This window comes from Nesoenas mayeri (genome assembly GCF_963082525.1).
Source record: "Nesoenas mayeri genome assembly, chromosome: 7".
NCBI classification, from domain to species: domain Eukaryota; kingdom Metazoa; phylum Chordata; class Aves; order Columbiformes; family Columbidae; genus Nesoenas; species Nesoenas mayeri.
The window spans coordinates 19,656,440-19,673,929 of NC_137551.1; the positions used below are offsets into that span (position 1 = coordinate 19,656,440).

At 45.8% G+C, this 17,490-nt stretch overlaps 2 protein-coding genes across 2 annotated transcripts; one reads left to right on the forward strand and one right to left on the reverse strand.

Moving 5' to 3' along the window:
• Positions 1 to 1,437: 1,437 nt before the first annotated feature.
• Positions 1,438 to 10,800, reverse strand: HIF1AN (hypoxia inducible factor 1 subunit alpha inhibitor). Its single transcript, XM_080348116.1, has 8 exons — positions 10,648 to 10,800; positions 9,246 to 9,496; positions 8,355 to 8,503; positions 6,421 to 6,566; positions 5,840 to 5,946; positions 5,329 to 5,392; positions 4,974 to 5,084; positions 1,438 to 3,801 (listed from the first exon to the last, which is right to left on the reverse strand). The coding sequence occupies exons 1-8, from the start codon at positions 10,783 to 10,785 to the stop codon at positions 3,757 to 3,759; spliced, it is 1,011 nt and encodes a 336-aa protein (XP_080204242.1). The 5' UTR covers positions 10,786 to 10,800; the 3' UTR covers positions 1,438 to 3,756.
• A 2,069-nt stretch (positions 10,801 to 12,869) lies between these two features.
• NDUFB8 (NADH:ubiquinone oxidoreductase subunit B8) lies at positions 12,870 to 16,616 on the forward strand. The gene is made up of 5 exons (XM_080347503.1): positions 12,870 to 12,971; positions 13,142 to 13,268; positions 13,877 to 13,976; positions 15,553 to 15,708; positions 16,388 to 16,616. The coding sequence occupies exons 1-5, from the start codon at positions 12,875 to 12,877 to the stop codon at positions 16,478 to 16,480; spliced, it is 573 nt and encodes a 190-aa protein (XP_080203629.1). The 5' UTR covers positions 12,870 to 12,874; the 3' UTR covers positions 16,481 to 16,616.
• The last annotated feature ends 874 nt before the right edge of the window (positions 16,617 to 17,490 follow it).

Consider the following 17,490-nt stretch of genomic DNA (forward strand, 5'->3'; position numbering starts at 1 on the left):
CAAATATTTGACTTTGCAAGGCAGTAATTAGAACTTACTTTGCATGTGTTTGTCACAGAAACAGCATCTCTTTCCCTTTCCTTCTAGGCAGCACCAAAGCAGAAAAGCATCCAGGGAAGGTGGTGGCTTCGGGACTTCCCAGGGCACCGATAAGAGAGGTGACTTCTCCAAAACAGGAACGGAAGACAAAGATCATAAACCAGAGGGCAAGGAAGCTCCTCACACACACACAGCAGGAGCAAGGCTTAGAGAACTGCACCTCGAAAAAAACACGCAAAGGCAGCGCTCCTTGTTGCAGTTGCTGTGCTGTTTTCTCGGCTGGCACGGCAGCATGGGCTGATCATGCATCGACACAGTGGCCTGCCACAAGACTGTAGAGACCCTGAGTGCACCATCCCCATTCGAGGACTAAAGAGCAGCTGAGTTTAGGGTCAGCTTGCTCACTGGTAAGAACTGCTGTAAAGAAACAGCAGTCTCAGCCCAGGCCTGCTCCTCTTTTCCTCAATAGCTGCTTTGATGCTGAGTGTCTCCTTCCCCTTCACCTTCCCCTGTCTTGGATTGTCCCAGCTGTGAGACAGCTGTGTCTCGTATCACCTCTGCCCTGGCCCTGATCCTGACCTGCTGGCTTCACCTTGGACCTGCTTTATCCCCTGAGGGTGTGAGGAGAGAATGCCAGTTCTGATACCCCAGGTTCAGCCAGTCATCTCTTTCTCTCTCTCCCCATCACCCCAACATCCCTAATCTCTATTCAACTCTTCCTATTTTACTACACATTAGATATTTGTTCAGATTTAGCCAACATTTCACTGATGGTTAGATGCCAAAACTGCTGTAGTTAATATTACCATAAAATAACCTGTGTCTTTTATTAGGTAGAGAGGACTCTACCACCCAAGGCTGCTAACATACAGCAGAAGTACATACAGGAAGCCTCCTTTGAAAATCTGCTTGACCCAAGCATGTATCGGATAAACCACCAAATGGAGGACAAGCTATCCCAAAGGGTAAGCAACTGATAGATCTCTTTAGACCTAATAGTGTAGTTTGCTCCGTCATCCCATCAGTGACCAGAGCATGGTGACACCACTTAGGTAAGTAGGGAGGAGAATTCCCTCCTTCCCCATGAACACTTCTTGTTGAACAGGGTTCAAGGATACCATCTTATCCCCAGCTTTCCTTTCAGACTTACAGAAGTAGTATGAGGAAAGCTGTGAAGAGACACAATAGTACAGTTGGTGTTGCTGTTTTGAAGGCAGTTCTGGAGACCAGCAGCTTTCACCAGTGAAGAACCCAAGTGGAGTTACTAGAAAGACTAAAAGGTAGCTTTATATGCACATCTCCTTATACAGCTCTCCCAGACAGAAACTCACAAAGTAAAAGCCACACAGTTCTGTTGTTCAACATTGGTTGTATTTAAGAACTACACTTCAGAAGGTACCGTGTGTTTGTCACACCCCACCCCCTGCACACACACCCCCAGCAGAGAACACACACAGCTTCCCAAGACCATGGCAAGGGGCATTGAAAGCACAAGGTGAAAAGGGAAGGGGGGGAGTCAGTCCATCAGTGCATTGTAAATGAGCTTTCACAAAGTCAAGTGCAGCAAAACCTGTTCAGACACTTTGAAAGTTAGACCTTTGGCAAATAAAGAAAAAAAAAGGATCCTAAAGTTCTCTAAGTACCATTCTCTCTCCACATGGGATATGAACTCCCACCCTGAGCTTCAAGAGTTGATGGTGTCTAACAACTAGTACTGGAGATTACCATGTGCTGAATAAATAGCACAGAGATGGGATTTCATTTGAGCATCTTTCAACCAAGGGCATGTGCCCAGGATTCCTGGGAAGGCCTTGCTTTTGGCCAGAGTCAGAAGCTTAGCCTGCTTCCCCACCTGCCCAAAGGCTGAGCATTGCTAAGTATCCAGTTGAGCGACCTTCGTCTGGATCTAACCACAGCTCTGGAGAGTCTGCAACAAGTAACATGGCAGTCAGACTACTCAGTGACACAGATATATTTCTTAAACAAGGACCCTGCAGCTACCAATTACACTTCATTTCCTCTGACCTACAAAGCAGCCAGAAAACTAGCCCCGGGACCTCCTGCTTGAGAAGCCCTTCACCTTTGTACAAGACAAGCTCACTGCAAGTGGTGCATGAGCTGTCCCAACAAACGATGGGACCTGAGGCCAAAGACAGAGAACTTCTTGAGTGGCACGTCCTCAACACTTTTATCAGAAACCCGTGTCAGAACACACCCTGAAGAACAACAGGGAAAACACTGCCAAGTCTCAACAGAACAAATCCCTCACTATTCTCTGGGATGAGATATACAGGCTATGAAACAGCTTTTCCCACCTCTAGCTCTTGGGATCTATTACAACCGCATCAAATACACAGGACCTTTGCACCATCCCCCAAAGCAGGGTGCAGCACTCCTCAGGGAACAAGAAGTTAGCCTCCATATGAGCCTAAAGCTTTCATATGGAAGAGGAGGAGAAAGAAAGCAAAATCATTTTTCAGGGTGCTTGCTGAGGACTCTTCAACAGAGGCTTGTCTGGTTCCTGTGACCTGGTCTTGTCACTTACCAGCCTGCCATGTCAAGTCCCAGAACACAAAAAGGATCAAGATAAACGTAACCACTTTTAAGCAGAAAGCCCTGACCTCTTTAACATGACTGTACAAGGAAGGGAACCACACACTGGCATGGATTTAACTGATGGACAGGAGCCACACAACATCACACAAACATGCGCACCTGTGCACAGCCACACACACTTGAGTTCTTGCAGTTTCAGTAAAAAAGGGCACTTTCCCATGTTAGTCCGAGGAGCCAGCACCCCTGGTGGGGAGCAAGTAGGCTCTGTACCTATCTGACACTGCATTTCGACAGTCTAGCTTGGCACCCCTGGGGGAATTTCATTTAAAAATGTGGCTTCATCATTCAAGACTTGGAGAGTGCCCTGGCATTTATGCATCTCCCTTCATAATGCTACATCCCCTTTTAACCACACTGCAGCTTCACAAGAGGGGGAGAGAAGCCTTCGCTCCCCAGAGAGAGCTGTCAGAAAGGAGGTTTATCTAGATTCCTACAACACAGATGTTGTTTGGGGAACAGAGGATTTGGTACTCACACTCTAGATTAATTGACTCTGGTCTCTACCCTGTACTAAGTCCAAAGCATAAATGTCTTAAGTTGAAGTTGCATCATTTGTCCAGTTGCTCATCACACACAGGCCATCTCACATGCTCATTTCCATTACACAAATAGGTGCCAGAGTTGAGTGTGGACAGGTCCCCTAACAACAGAGGACTGTGAAACCTGTCACTTCCCATCTTATATCCACTGCAGGCACCAACACATAAACCCAGCCAGGAGGCCAAAGAAACAAGATCACTCCTGGTTCTCCTCCAAGCTTGTCTTCAAATGCCTGAAAATCCTGAAGTGACACATCTACGTGCCAGAAGCCCTGCTCCTTGTGGCAAACAGGGCAGAGGGACAAAAATCAAGTTAGTGAGCATGAATCCAGCTTCCAATAAGTGCAGACTCTTTCTCAGGAGGTTTGGTTAGATGACAGTGGAGGATGAATGGGGTACTAACGGTTTTGCAGTTCCAGTAGCCCCCTTTATTGTAGTGGGGCAGGGATGGGCTACGCAACCCATCAGTCTGTTAAGTGCTGCGTGCAATACTAGCGCTCAGTATCTTCCGTTGCTTGTGAACAAAGCAGCTCCAACATCAGCCACCTGGGGCAGTCAGGCATTAGTCATACCGCCCCTTAATCATCATATTCAACAAGGGACCCACCTGTTGAAAGCAAAAACAGATTGTTAGCTGGGACAGTTACACAGAAATGGCAGCTGCAAAGCCTACTCCCTCTGCATCACAACACCTTATCAGCTGACCGCCCCGGGGCAGGGGGTGTCAGCACACAAACTGAGCTGAGGTACATCGAACCAGTTTCAAAGTATTTTCTAGATAAAACACTAGGGCACCCTTGAGCACATCTTCAAATACTCTATCAAAATTGCAGGGTTCTCTGCCAATATCCAACTTCAGTTGTCACCACACCATTGCATTCATAGTAGTAGTTTGAAACTTTTTCACTTCTCAGCCTAGATTTGTGATTTCTCAGTAGATATTACTAAAAGGAGCCAACAGTCCTCAGGTTGCTTTTTTTCAGGGTAGAGAAAGAACATTCTTATTCACTGAATGCCCTCTGGTCTTTGGGGTCACTTGGAAGGAAGGACAGGACTGATGATTTTGCTAATGTTTTGTTTTCAGTTAAGACCACTCACATTTCTCAGCACTTGGTGGTCACTGAGAGAAGTTCAGCATGCTACAGCAGTAAGATAATCTCAGGGGAGAAGCACGATCCCACTTAAGTGTGCTAAAAAGCAGGTTCTGCACAATGGTAAGGGTTACAGACCATTCACATCCAGTATTTACACTTTCAGATCAGCAGGAGAGCCTCAAAAGCATATTCTTATTACTTCAATCTGTTTGTTTGAAATAACAGTTGGTGAAAATTGCAAGGAATTCAGAAATTACTAAGGTGTGCATTAAGGGGGAAGCACACAACTTAATAGAAGATACTTCTCTTATTTAAGAGATTTGGATTCAACAGGTAAAACAGTTTCATTTTTTTGGCACATAGTGGGCTGCAGAAGGTTGAGGAGAGTTTGGGAGCAACACTTCCCTAGCAGTGCCCAAAGCCAAAGTACACCTTCCCCAACATCCAAGAACAATTACTCCATTGTTTGTAGTGGTCCTCTCCAGAATGATAAATTAAAGAGCTTGCCTTTTTGTAGCCAAAGGACCTTCTGAAGACAGCAGGAAGAACCATTCACAGCAACAGAGCAAGCTTGCTTTCTCCTACCCTCACTGTGACACCTGCAGAGCCAAATAGTTGGCATCTCGAGTTCTGCATCAAGCTATAACTATTTCAACAGCAGTGACTATATGGTTCTTTTTTGTACCTCTTGTGGATTTCCTAAGGCTTCTCCCAACATCTTCTCAATGTTCCTCATTATGGCCACTTTCTGATGAGCCTTTAATGGATATTCAATTCTCTTAGGGGTTGGGGCACCCTGAAATATCAAAAATAGCTCATTGCATGCATCCCAAATTGGCAGATAATTCCACCTTCTCCCAGCCACACAGTTCTTCATGCACCACTCAAAAAGGAGAAAGTAGCTTTCAGCTTTAAAGCAAACGATTCAGTGCAATGAAGTTCTCATACTGACAACAGGTGCCGATACATCTCTACCTGAAAAAAAAAAAATCCTCTGGGATAGAGCTATCCAAGCTGCGCAGGAAGGTGCTTGTACTCACCTTGTACCAGAAGTTCACAGTGATGGTAATCCCCCCGTTCAGGAGAGACTCAATGTGATGCCACCTGCATGGAAACCACACACAAAAAAAAAAAAAAAAGGAAAAAAAAAAAGGAAAAAAAAAAAGAAAAAAAGAAAAAAAAGAAACTATGGCTGTAGTTTACAGTGAAATATCTTGGATGGATGAGTTCAGACAGCACTAGACAGGCCTTGCCCTATCCCTCCATCATCTAGACCTCAGAACTTCCAGAAAGCTCTCCTTATTTAGATACAGATCCTTTTCTCATACACATTAGTGGAGTACTCACACAATAACGTAGTGTCAGGGAGAACTACCACTCCCATCCAACAGACAGGAAGGAGAGGCAGATTGGCTCAAGATATCACAGAAAATATCACACTTGCTGAAGAAGTCAAAACAAAATTCTCTTAAGAGCCAACCCAAAACTTGAAGCAGAAGACCTTTAAACCTCTCTTTGCTGGTCACTGTGCAGTCTCACCATGCTCCTTACCAGTACATAGGTATGTACAGCACATCCCCCGGACCCACCACCGTCTCATAGCCAACCACACTTCGGAAGTTTGGAAACTTCTCATAGTCAGGATTGTCAAAGTCCACCTAACAGAAGAAAACATTAAGAAATTCAGAACAACTTCCTGCAGCGACCATCCTCATTATTGGTTCTCCGCATCAAATCATCCTGATCTTCCCTATATGGCTTTTATGCTCCTATTTGTGTCTTAAAACCACTGCAAGGTCCTTGCAGCTCCCCACAAAATACCACCAACTTCAACAGGAGTCCTGTCATTTTTCTCTCAGCAAATCTGTGTTTGAGCAAGTGATCGATGAAACAGAACAGAGAAGGCAGCAACTGCAGGCCAGTTGTGCTGGATGTTTATAGCACTTGCAAGTCAGGACAAGACACAAACAGAAACACCAGTCCTTCTATCTGTTCTCAGTTCTCACTTAACAGACCTGAACACAGGTTTTGCAAAAGCTCAGCAAGCAGTATCCAGTGTAGCTTCCTCCACCAAGCGTCTTCATAAAAGCCCTCTTTTGGCATGAAGCAGAGAATAGATCTGCCACTCTCACCTGACTCTGTCTGTCGCATGGATGGTGCACAGGATAAGGGTAGAGGCATTCAAACTGATCAGGAGGGAACAGGATACACCTCTTGTAGCCCTTAATCTGAGCAAAGAAGTTCTGCTGCTCATCATAATGAGCTGGTGTCACATTCCCTACGGAGAGAGAAAAGATGATAATCAAGACACTCTCATACACAGGTTTGAAAGACAGAAGCAAGTTATATTTTATGCTAAGGACAATAAATACACTCTCACATATTCAGAAAACTAAACAAGGAAAATGACCGCAGGAATGTTACAAACTGATCACTGTATCAGTCAGCCTTTATTGAGCAGTTGCTGTCCCACTTAAAATCCATTCTAAATCCATATTCAGCAACTTATGCTCTACAGGATTAAGATTCCCAGCTTGTTTCCATGAACAGCAGATAGTGAATGTTGATGGGAAGCTTTTTCATAAAACACTCTGTTTAGATGACAAGCTGTGGAATGGACTTTCAAAAATTATTTGTCTAGAGAAAATAAGTCTAACAGTCTGATTTTGAAAAAAGTCCTAGTAGTTTTGCAAGAAAATAAGTAAACAAATCTCTTTGTCATTGAAGCTCCCAACAGTGCCTCTTCAGTCTGATTAACAATTATGAAGCTTGACTGTCACCACTAGATCTTAAATTTAATCAAATATTTAAATACAGTAGGTCGTTTTGTATCCCTCATAACTATGTTTTTCAGGCTGTTTGCCAATTCAGAGATTATTCTTTGAGCCTGCTCTTTAAATATATTTTTACTAAAGAGAATTAAGATAACAGTTAACCCCATAATGTTTTATTTAAAGGTATTTAAATTTATTTAAAGGTACAATCACGTGCTCCTGTAAAAACAGACCCTTTTCTAGCACACACACTGGTTCAAGGCAATGCCTTGGTTCTTGTGCGTAACCTGTTGGTAACAGGATTTCAGTAATCATATTATGACCTCTATGGATGTGTCAGTACGGTGCTTTTATATGAAGTTTTTATATGTCTCAGCAAGTAAAACAAGAGGCAAACTAGCACAAGTTGCGTATGACTTGTTGTAAATAGGAAAAGCCATTTGCTGTCAGAACTGAACAGCCATGAATTGCCAAATAAGTGGACAATTATAATTGGATGTGACAGCCACACTGATTATAGGCCATCACACTTCACAAAACCGTGTATGTTCCTTGCCCAGTTTTTGAGATTACTTTCTACTGGAATGCTCTCCTTGTCAACAGTGTAGTAGTACCTCTGTCTTCTAAGGCACCTGACTATGAGTCAGTCTCCACATGGATTTTGAATTCCACTCTATCCAGATATTTTTAGGATTTATCCATCTTCAAGTTCTGCAGTGCCCTCTAACCTTCCAAGAAGAAATTCAACTCTTAATTGAAAGAATTCCTCCCCAGTGTACCAGCTCAAATAAGAACAAATGTTTCACAGAATAATCAGCGTTTCCTCCTGGGAAGACATTGTGCATGCTAAGAAAAGTCCAGAAGACTAACTTTGCTTAACTTGCAAACCCTTTTGCATTTTAAATCTGCAGACTCTGAGCATTTTAAATTTACAGCATCTGAATCATTCCAACAATAAACAGGTCTCAGAATATGATTAGCAATTACTGAAAACACTGCCCTATCAGCACCTACCATACCTCACACAGAGCCTTTCCACAAGAAGATTACATCCAGGCACTTACAGTACAGCCTTGGGGAAACACAGGCTATTCCTTTGGTTGTTTCCTCTCTACAAACCAAGTTAAGTTGTGACAACAGTCCCTTCCCGCCCTAAAGCTTTAAACTGCCTGCTCTGAAGAAACACTTAGAAACTAGTGGAAAAAAACATTTGAAAGACCTTCTGGAACTGAAATACACAACTGCTGAGCAAATCTTCTCCCTTTCTCCTCCAGCCAGAGGAACCTGCTTACCTTCCATGCCAATAAGAAGCAAGTTAGAAGTGAGCTGACCCCAGCCACGTTTCCCTTGCTGTTTGTTAATCCAGTTCCAGTTGAAGCCAAGGAAATCCACCACAATCTTTCTTCCAACTGTGTCATTCAGGGTTTGCTGCAGATATAGCCTGTATTTTCCCAGAGACAAGCAGAAATCAAGTATTAAGCTTTGTCATGAACATAAAGACTTATCTTTGTATCTCTTTAAATAGATTCAAAAACAAAGAGACATAACTCCTAGAGATTCTGTTCTAACATCACACACCATGAACACCCATGAAAAGAAATGGTTTCAAAAAGTCCCCAAACTTTGCTGAAAGATTTCCCAGTAGAGAAAGGAACAGAATTTAGTTCTGCTTCAACAATCAAAAGGTAAAAAGAGAATTTTAGAGCAAGAACAACTCCCTCACAGTGCAGGAAGAGGAAACTGCAAACAGACTGGCTACTATCAAACATCAAACTCACTCATGCATAATCCCCAGATAAATGTCACCACTCAAACTCATCTACAATGAGTTACCTCTTATGCTAGAAGTGCGTGAGGGCAGAAAAGGGCTCAGGAAACCCAGTGCATTTCAGCACCAAGTTACTTTAAAGCCACACTTATATTTAGACATAGAGGATCAGAGGAACAAAAAAAAAAAAACAAACAAAACACAAACAAAAGGTCTCTGCAGACAATGTGAACAGTTAACTAATGGTATGACTTTTTGATCAGGTAACAAGGCTGCTGTCAAGTAGCAGCCCTGTAGGAAAAGCAGGGTGATAAAAAAATGAAAAGTTTGAGAGGTTTTAATCATCACTGACTGGAGAGAAACTTACTTCCTACTTAGACCTGCAGAATCAGAGACACCTCTGTGTATCACTTACCGCTCCGCACTCCCTTTTTGTTGTATTTCTTTGAGTCTGTCCACAAACTCAGAAAACTTCATCTCTTCCCTGCTAGACTTGGGTTTGAAATTCTTAAAATTGGCCATCTTCTTCTCATCATAATACAAAAACTTGTGTGTGCTGGCACTGTACACTGAGAAGTCCCCATTGCCAATGTTTTCCTGGAGGTAGTCCAGGTCCCATTTCAGAGCAGGATAAACCAGATTTGTATCTGTCAGCACCACTGGCTCCTGGAGAGAAACAGGAAGTTTATTGATTGAAGGACCTCTTGAACCTGAGAATGATCATATCCATTATTGCAACCACACAAGCTCTTTTTGAAAACAGGGAATTAGAAAAGGCATTTAGAGTAATCACATACCTTGTTCGAGGGAGGAAAACAAGCAAAACTTGATGGGAAGTTTTAAGAAAAGTGGTGGCTTGCTCCTACAGCAAGCTCCTGGTATCAATGGGACAGATTCCACTATCTACTCAGCTAATCTGTAACACGAGGTTAGACACGCATCAGCTAGGAACAGTTTTAGGCCTACTTGATCCTGCCATGTAGCAAAGAGACACAGCAGGTTCTGTCTGGTCACTTCCAACCTCAGCTATGAAGGGGTCAATACTGGCAGAATGATACCTCTGAATCCAGAAACAGCACTCACATATTTTCTTAATGGATCACAGATAACCTTCAGTCATTAAAAAACTGACACTACCCTCTCTTTTCTACACCAAACCAAAAACCATTACAAAAGGAAGACAAAGGTCCACCTGTCTCCTCACCTATAAATAGTAGGCAACCTAGACAAGAATGATATCTGCTGTGTTTCCAAGTTGTGCATATAAGATGCCCTTTCTTGCAGGCTTTATAAAACAAACAAACAAACAAAACACACACACACACACAAAAAAACAACCAACAAAACAACCAACCAACCAACCAACCAAAACATCACTACACTAGCAATCTTACCAAAACTAGATTGAGCTTGTCCAGAACTAATACAAAACCTGCCACTGCAAGGCAACCTTCACGACTGTGGCCGCTCTCGCTTAGAAAACAACCAACACCTGCCCGTGGTTTCACACATTTCCACGATCTTCATCCACACAACAGAGCACTTAAACCAAACGTTTCCTGTAAATTTCACGACTCAACACCGCGGCGCCGAAAAGAAACGTCCGCTACAGCTGAGAGGGACGGGGCGGCGGCAACAATCGGCCCCGCGCGGAGGGGCCCGGCGGGCAGAGCAGCCGGGACGGCAGCAGGACCCGGGAGAGCCCCGCACCCCGCTCCGTGGGCCCCGCTCTGCCCGGCCTGGCACCGCAGCGGAGCGGAGCGGAGCGGAGCCTCCCAGCCCCGCCGCAGCCCCTGGGCCGCCGCTGCCCAGCGCACCTCGTTCTCGATGAGCTCCTCGGCGCGGGGGTCGCTGTGGCTGAGCCGCGGGATGGGCCGCGTCTCGAAGGAGTAACGACGGAACTGGGAGTCGCTCCAGCCGGGCCCCGCGCCCGCCGCCGAGGAAGCCGCCGCCATCGCCGCCTCCACCGGAGAGCCCGGAACCAGAAAGTCGGAAGCGGAAGTTTCCCGCCCGTGGCAACGCCGGAAGTGAAGGGCGCAGGGGAGAAGCGCAGGGAGCACCATGGAGAGGGCAGGCGGGAGCGGCAGCAGCGCCGAGCAGCGGCCCCGCGCGGGGGGAGGCTGGGGCGGCCTCTGCTCCCCGCTGCCTTTCACACCTCTTTTGGGAACGTCCGTGGGAGCTGGGAGCCCCCGCGGGAGAAAACCCACGGCAGAAGGGGGACGGGAGCGTCTGTGAAGCCTCATGCTGGCCTTCGCGGCCCCGGGCCCCGCCACCCTGTGTGCCCGCAGCCGGGGGCCCTTCCCCGGGAGCGCCGCTGCTCCGCCGCCCGGCCCTGGGGGAACCACGAACCGCCATGCCCAGGGGCCGGCCACAGAGAACGTACAGCTGTGGTTCGTGGCTTGAAACCAGAGGCTGGATTAACACTTGCTACAAGAAGAAATACGTTCTGCAGCTCACTGTAACTAACATCCACTTTTTGATGACGAACGGACATCATGCGGCTACATCATTTTAGCAAGACTTCATGAACTGCATGCCTGGGGCTGGAGCTATTGATGAGAAAAAGCCTACATTTTGCTTTTAATCTGGAAGCAGCAAGAATGGTGATTGCTCGTTTTTAAGAATGAGTGTCGCAGGAGGCACCAGCTCTTCAGAAAATTTCCATCTCTAGTATTCAATGGTTTTCACCTTATGGTGGATGAATTTTCTGTTCCAGCTGTATAAAGCTTTGCCTTCATGAGAATAATGAAATCTGTTTTCCTCTGCTATTCCAAAATTTATTAATATAATTAGTTCTAAGAAAATGAGCACCCTCCCACCCTTTAAATCTACAGCACTACTCCTGTACCGGCTAAGAAAATTTTTACAACGTACTTGGAAGCATATTTGGGTGCTTAGGAAGTAAATAGCCAGCAGTGAAGAGCTGTTATACGGAGCAGCTGACCACAACCCAAGCCTACAGCAAGCTCTGAGCTCAGACCGAGGCCGCTGCCAAGAGCCCAAGGTTCCCACTTCCAGCATGACGCTGCTGTCCCCAAAGCTCCATGTACTGCAGGGGTGGGACAGGCACCCAGTGCTGCTCCATGGAAAACACCAGCAGCCTCTGTAGCAGAGGGCTGGGCTCTGAGTTAGTAACTTTATTAAATAACTAATTTACACGCTAACTTCATTGCATACTCAGTTGTAAAGGAGTTGGCTAAATTAAGACACTGTCCCTAAAACAACACAACGAGGCCTTTCTTTGGGATGAGTGAAAGGATCCCATTCTAGCCTGCAACAGTGTCCCCACCTCAAGCATGTTAAGCATCACATATATTTTTGTGGTTTACTGCTATCTTCATTCAATTAGTAGGTTTACAATTAATGTTGTTATTAGAAGGAATGACTTTAATGACAAATGGTCCATGATAGTTTTTGATCCGCAGAGGTTTATAATGTAGATTGTTATAGAGACATTACCCATTATGGTTGATGTGAATAACTGAAGGAAAATGAGTTCAACTACTACAGAGTTTACATAATGAAGTAAACTGCAAAATCCATTAATGTTCATATTGATTTTATCTACAATAATATATTGCTTACATTTGAAGAATAGCATCACTAAATTAACATGCCGTTTCAGCTGTTCATGTTCCCCTGGCTCCACAGAGATAAGACGATTACCTTTGGGTATTAACATTAATAATACCGGTACTGATACAAAGAAGGCAATTTGCATAGCGCTGCCAACCGTGGCACTCGCCCAATGGAGCATTGACCTGGCTGCCCCGCGTCTGGACCTAACACCTGCCATCAATTCCCATCACCCCGCTCCAGACTGCGACAGCCAGAGCGAAATACCGCACTGATGCCCTTTCCCTCCATTAGCTTTTATGTCAGTATTACCGGAACAGCAGCTGATTAATTAATGCCCTGGCCGGGGGGCTTGTACCTCGGAGCGCAGGCGGTGCCTGGGGCCGCCCCGCCCCCGCGCTGGCCCCGCCCCGCCCCGGCGCTTGGTCCCTACCGGCCACCGTCGGCCGCGCCTGCGCGCTGGAGGCGATGGCGGCTGCCGGGCTTCGCCGTGTCCTTTGGCAGCGGGCGGCTGCCCGGCTGTGGGTGGCGCGGGCCGTGGCGGCGCCTCCGGGGGCGCGGGCGGGTGAGCGGGGAGGCCGGAGCGGAGGGGCATCGGCCGGCGGCGGGCGGGTGTCCTGGGGGAGGCGGGCTGGGGACTCCGGGGCCGGGCTGTGAGGGCGGCGTGACCTCCCCGGCCCGGCTGCGTCTGCCGGCGGGGCCCGCGCCCACCCGGCCTTGCTGCTCTCCCGCCAGCCTCGGAAATGTCCAAGGACTTGCTGCCCGGGCCGTACCCGCGGACGCCGGAGGAGCGGGCAGCTGCCGCCAAGAAGTACAACATGCGGGTGGAGGACTACGAGCCCTACCCCGACGACGGCTTCGGGTGAGCTGGGGGTCCCGTGGCGCTGCAGCGGGGAGGCGGCCAAGGCCAGCGCCTCCGGCCCTGTGGGGTGGTCCCGCATGCTGGCAGTCTCTGGCGAACGCCCGGTGATGCTATGCAGTGAGCTTAGAGCTCTGAAGGCACACGTCTGTGTTTTAAAACAGGAATTAATGGAACGAGTTGGAGGCCTGTGTGAATAGAATGTATGACAGGCTTTGTATGCTGTTGTAAGGCAGGGCTAAGAGGGATGAACCAAATGCCATCTCTGGAATACAGACTTCAGATGCTTAAAAGTTGGGGAATACTTTGAGATGTGCAAAGTGCTAGACAACTAGAGTTCTGTATTTCAGTTAAGCTTGCATTTTCATCCAGCAAGCATAGCCTCAAAAGGCCACTTTCAGGATCTCTGTTGCAATTACTGATATCAAGGTGATGATTGTGCTAGTGACATGTATGCATTTTAAAAAAAATCTATATATGTAGTAGCTATAAAAACAAAGTAATGTTTAAATCTTAGATTTCCATTGGACTATCCTATAGTGTCGCATACAAAATGTATCTAAATAAATACAGATTTCTTGTGTGTTTGGGCTTTTGTCTGTTTCTCACAGGTATGGTGACTATCCCAAGCTCCCTGATAAGTCTCTTCATGAGAGAGACCCTTGGTACCAGTGGGACCAGCAGGACATGAGGCATAACTGGGGACAGCCGGTAGGAATGCTAGTAGCACTTTTTATTATGACTACAATGCTACTGTCACTGAAAACTAACATGCATATCTTGTTAGTGGTTTCTTTTTAGTTGCTTGTGTAACTGCATTGTCAAGCGCAGGTGTGTGTTGCTTGTGCAAGCAGGGACAGTCAGTTGGAGGGAAACTGAGACTGTGGCCATCAGGGTAAATATTTTGAAGGTGCTGAGGAATGTTCACCTCATATATGAGGAGGGAGATTTTACAGACTTAAGTTTCTCTGTGAGAACAGGAAAATCTCATCCATTTTCTTTGCTTGTTCTGAGTTAGTATGAGAGCTTAGTTCAGAATCACTTAGCAAAGAAGCCATTATTTGAGTAAAGTCCTCTTAGTACAATGGAAGTAGCTATTGCTGTGCTATTACTCACGGGTTGTTCTGGGATAGAATACAAATAAGGAGGTTTCTCTGAAGAAACTTTGCAAGATATCCTTAAGAAAAACGAATGAATAGAGCACTTATGTCAGCTTTCAAAATCTTAAGTTCCTCAAACTCCTCATCAGGACTAACTTTTCAGTTAGTGCATGGTCTTTCTATGAATGACTGCAATCTAACTGTGATTACTGAATTTGGTAATTGAATTGAGATCTCATCAATGAAAGCAGAGGTTATGTAAGCATGTGTATGTAATATATCATAGTGTAAACATGCAAGAACATCATAGCATGTGTACCATGGTAAGGTTTGAAGTGCATGTTGTAATGATTGTAGAGGCATGTGAAAAAACCCTGTGGTGATTCTGTGTTATTGTGGTGTTTGGTACAGGAAGGCCTGTGTTGGTGCCCTTGCACACGGGGTTGGCAGTGACAGGGGGGTCAGCCCAAATGTCAGCAGATTCCTATGTTCAGGCAACTGGATTCTGCTCAGACTGGCTCTCTGGGTTTGACAGCAAACAGCTGTGTCCAAAGAGAACAGCTGGGGAGCTAGAGGCAGTACTTGAGCTACAAATTAATGAGTCCCTGCTCTCATTAATGTGATTGCAGACTATAGGCAGGACACGCTTGGGACTCTTCCCTATGTATACTCCCAAGGCAGAAGCTTAAATGCCCTTCTGCTTGCTACCAGCCCTGCATTTGCCATAGAGTAACAGTGGCAGGTGCTCTATCTGTTTTGAGGTACCAGCTTCCAAGTGGCAGGTAGTTGCTTCTTCGCTTGAAGTAACACTGCTGCTTCTATTTGAGTGTGTGACTGAACTTCCATAAATGCAGGTACCAGTTTATACCATGCCTTTTCAACAGTGCTGGGGAACAAATTGAACGTGGAGTGATGATATATATATATATATGAATAAAAACTGCTGCTGTTCTACAATTAAGCGTATTGCCTGGTATAAACATAGGAGGGAGTTTGGAGTCCTGAGTTTGTGTAAGTGACAACTTGCAGTGACTGTAGGTAGATCACTCATCTCCTTCGAGCCACTTCCCAGGTGGAGATGAAGCAGCTTCTGGCAGTTTTGTAAATGTTGTAAAGCATTTTTTTCCTTCTTAAAAGCAGCGTGAGCACTGTTGGTAAATGTGCAGCCATTTTCCTTTGTTCTTTAGATGCATTGGGACTTTGACATGTATATTCGGAACCGTGTTGATACATCCCCCACTCCAGTTCCCTGGCACATCATGCGCAGACACTTCCTTATCTTTTTGAGTACCATGCTGATCATGTTTGGTCTTGGAGAGCTCTATCCATCTTACAGGCCTGTGGTGAGTGACACACTGGGGCAAAGGGAAGAGAAGTAGCTTTGCTTATTGTCACTGGTGATGCCCAGAAGAGTAACTTTGAAGCTAAGTGATGAGTGTGAATGCAAAACCTTGCTGCTGGCAGGGGCTGGGACAAGGGATGTCCTGGGACCTCATCCAGCCTGAGTTGTTCTGCTGACTGGCTGGGCTCACAGGTTCTGTTCCATAGTGAGGAGTTCCTGTTCACAGGGAACTAATTTTAAGTTATGCTTCTTGCAGTATCCCTTTTTTGGTCTAGATATTCTCCCCTGTGGGCATCTGCATGAGGGAGATGTTTATCTCTTCTCTTGCCCTGTATTTTTAGTTATCTCATGATCTGGGTTGTTTGGAATATACTTCTGAAAAATACATCTGAATACATAGACAGCTTCTGCAGTATATTATCCTGATGCTGTGAGACAAACTGTTGGTCAAGATGAAATGCAAGACCACCTTGATGTTTCTGTTAAAGGACCTGTATTTGTACAAAGAAATCTATCTCTGAATTTACTTTCCTTGTACTCTACTATTCCCGCTGAAGCGCTTAAGAAATAGAAATTTTAGTTGTAAGCCTTGATTTGGGTGGGGGTGAGATGGGATGAGACACTTTCCTCGACTCTTTAAGCTGCTTGGTGAATTTGCCACTCTTTATCTCTCCTTGTAGGGACCGAAGCAATATCCCTTCAATGACCTGTATCTGGAGAGAGGAGGAGACCCCAATAAAGAGCCACCAGTGGTGACGCACTATGAAATCTGAAAGTTGTTGGAAGTGCCGTGTTTCTCCTGTTTCTGCTGGGGATGGCATCTTCTCTAGTGTTCACTGTGGCATATGTTAATGCTTGTTCTTCAATGTTCAGCCACTAACTACAGTGAAATATATTGATGATACCTACTGTGCTAGTTGTCTTGTGTTGGTTTCAGAGGGCTGAGCAATGTCAATGAAATTGAATGACCTTTGCCATTTTTCTAAACAAGCTAATGCCTGTGGGGCAAAGTTCTGAGTGTAGTCCTAGGACTGCTGCTAGTTTATGTACCCTGTGCACAAACATTGCTTGGCTAAGCCTGTTTATGTAGGAGATGCTGCTTGTTACCAAGTGGCTTACTGCAGGTGCTGCTTAGAGTTGGACAAGTGTCATCATTTCATGTGAAATGACAGAATCAGACTGGCGAGTACCAGGGCTTGAGAGTCTCATACAGTGGGGTTAACTGTCTGTCTTTACTGGGATTTGGCCTTGGTCTCTTCCTGGTCTAGATGACCTCTTCAGTACAGCCTGCACAACCGGTAGGGAGCACTAGCAAGGCACAGAGACTGTAAACAGCAGTGATAGAAAAAGGCTAGTGAGCTCTGGCCAGACCTGTTCTGTTGTGCTTGCACTTTTGTCCAAGAGCACAGATGCCCAAGCTGCTCCTGTATGGCCTGAGCTCATCCATCAGGGCTGGAGTTCTGTCTGACCCATGAAGCCTGCCTGTCTTTCTGCAAACTGTGGGTCTAGGACCTCCTATAGCTTCAGCAGCAGTGTGTTTGGGACAGTTACATGTGCAATTTTAGTAACCTCCTAGATTTTTCCAGCTCCACTCTTCTCGTTACGTTATTTTTTCCTCTTGTTGCTGGAGGAGACAGTACCTTGAGCACTGATTTGCAATGAAAGTTCCCTCAGCTCCCCTGTGCTGTGTTAGATCCCGCTGTCTGGCTGCAGGATGATGGACAGATAAAGACTTGGGCTCCTCTGGGTGCTCCTAGGAATGGGGTGCTGTGCCCTGCTCTCA

Bases quoted from the DNA above. Each gene is read 5' to 3' on its own strand.
- HIF1AN (XM_080348116.1), bottom strand. From the start codon at position 10,785: ATGGCGGCGGCTTCCTCGGCGGCGGGCGCGGGGCCCGGCTGGAGCGAC. The intron at 8,504-9,245 runs GTAAGTGATACA...GGGAAAATACAG, and splicing joins CAAAAAGGGAGTGCGGAGCG to GCTATATCTGCAGCAAACCC. The intron at 3,802-4,973 runs GTACAAAAAAGA...TGCTTTCAACAG, and splicing joins CCTTAGGAAATCCACAAGAG to GTGGGTCCCTTGTTGAATAT.
- NDUFB8 (XM_080347503.1), top strand. From the start codon at position 12,875: ATGGCGGCTGCCGGGCTTCGCCGTGTCCTTTGGCAGCGGGCGGCTGCC. The intron at 13,269-13,876 runs GTGAGCTGGGGG...TGTTTCTCACAG, and splicing joins TACCCCGACGACGGCTTCGG to GTATGGTGACTATCCCAAGC. The intron at 13,977-15,552 runs GTAGGAATGCTA...TTTGTTCTTTAG, and splicing joins GGCATAACTGGGGACAGCCG to ATGCATTGGGACTTTGACAT.